Source organism: Myotis brandtii, unplaced genomic scaffold (assembly GCF_000412655.1).
Source record: "Myotis brandtii unplaced genomic scaffold, ASM41265v1 scaffold334, whole genome shotgun sequence".
In the NCBI taxonomy this organism is placed as follows: Eukaryota; Metazoa; Chordata; class Mammalia; order Chiroptera; family Vespertilionidae; genus Myotis; species Myotis brandtii.
The window spans coordinates 392845-393705 of NW_005362885.1; the positions used below are offsets into that span (position 1 = coordinate 392845).

The 861-nt window shown below is 67.9% G+C and overlaps 1 protein-coding gene across 1 annotated transcript in view; it reads right to left on the reverse strand.

Moving 5' to 3' along the window:
- GABRD (gamma-aminobutyric acid (GABA) A receptor, delta) overlaps window positions 1-861 on the reverse strand; it is a 6873-nt gene that overhangs the window by 703 nt on the left and 5309 nt on the right. The window contains 2 exon segments of the mRNA XM_014543764.1: window positions 43-198; window positions 515-860. Coding sequence (XP_014399250.1) covers window positions 43-198; window positions 515-860 — 502 coding nt within the window.

Genomic DNA, 861 nt, shown 5'->3' on the forward strand with positions numbered 1-861 from the left:
GGTCCCGGTCCTGCTCCCTGGGAGGGGCGGCTGGGCCGGTACCTAGAGACACCCTGGCAGGCACGGCCGCCTGGCTGATCCAGAAGGAGACCCAGGACATGGCAACCAGCAGGACCGAGGGCATGTAGGACTGGATGATGTAGACGCCCCGGTTCCTCCGCAGGTGGAAGTACAGGCTGAGCCGAGGGAACTGGCCGGCTTGGGGGGGGAGGGGGGGAGTACAGCCATCAGGACCCGGCACCACCCTGCCCCTCCCCCTGCCCCTACCATGGCCCTCGGGCCCCTGCGAGCCTCAGAAGGAAGGAGGGCCCTGGACCCCTGCCTTCACACTGCCCCCCGAAGCCTGGCCACCCAGAGGGAGGAGAGCGGGAAGATTTCCTAGCAGAGGGGCCGGCCCTCCCCTCCTGGCCCCCTCCCCGCACGGCTGAGCTCGAGGAAAGAACGGGGCTGGGCTCAGGGCCCCGATGAGCGGGCAGGAGGGGCCAGAACACCAGGCAGCCCCCAGGGCTTGGACCTGTGCACCCCACAGCCCCCAGGTGGCCCCCAAACTCAAGGTGCCGCTCCCCCCGGGAAGCGACAGAGGACCTGTGTTTTGAGGGGTGGGAGCTGTCCTTGGTCCTGAGCTCCAGGGAACCGACACAGCCCGTCCTCACCTCTGCCCTCCGCTCCGTGACCTTGACCTTGGCCTTTTGCTTCCTCCGGTAGTCGGCGTTGAAGTGGGCGAAGGCGTATTCCACCAGCGCGGCGAAGACGAACACGTAGCAGATCCAGAAGTACACGTCCAGCGCCTTGATGGCCGACGCCCGCGGGAGGGAGGAGCGGGCGCTGACCATCAGGGTGGTCATGGTCAGCACCGTGGTG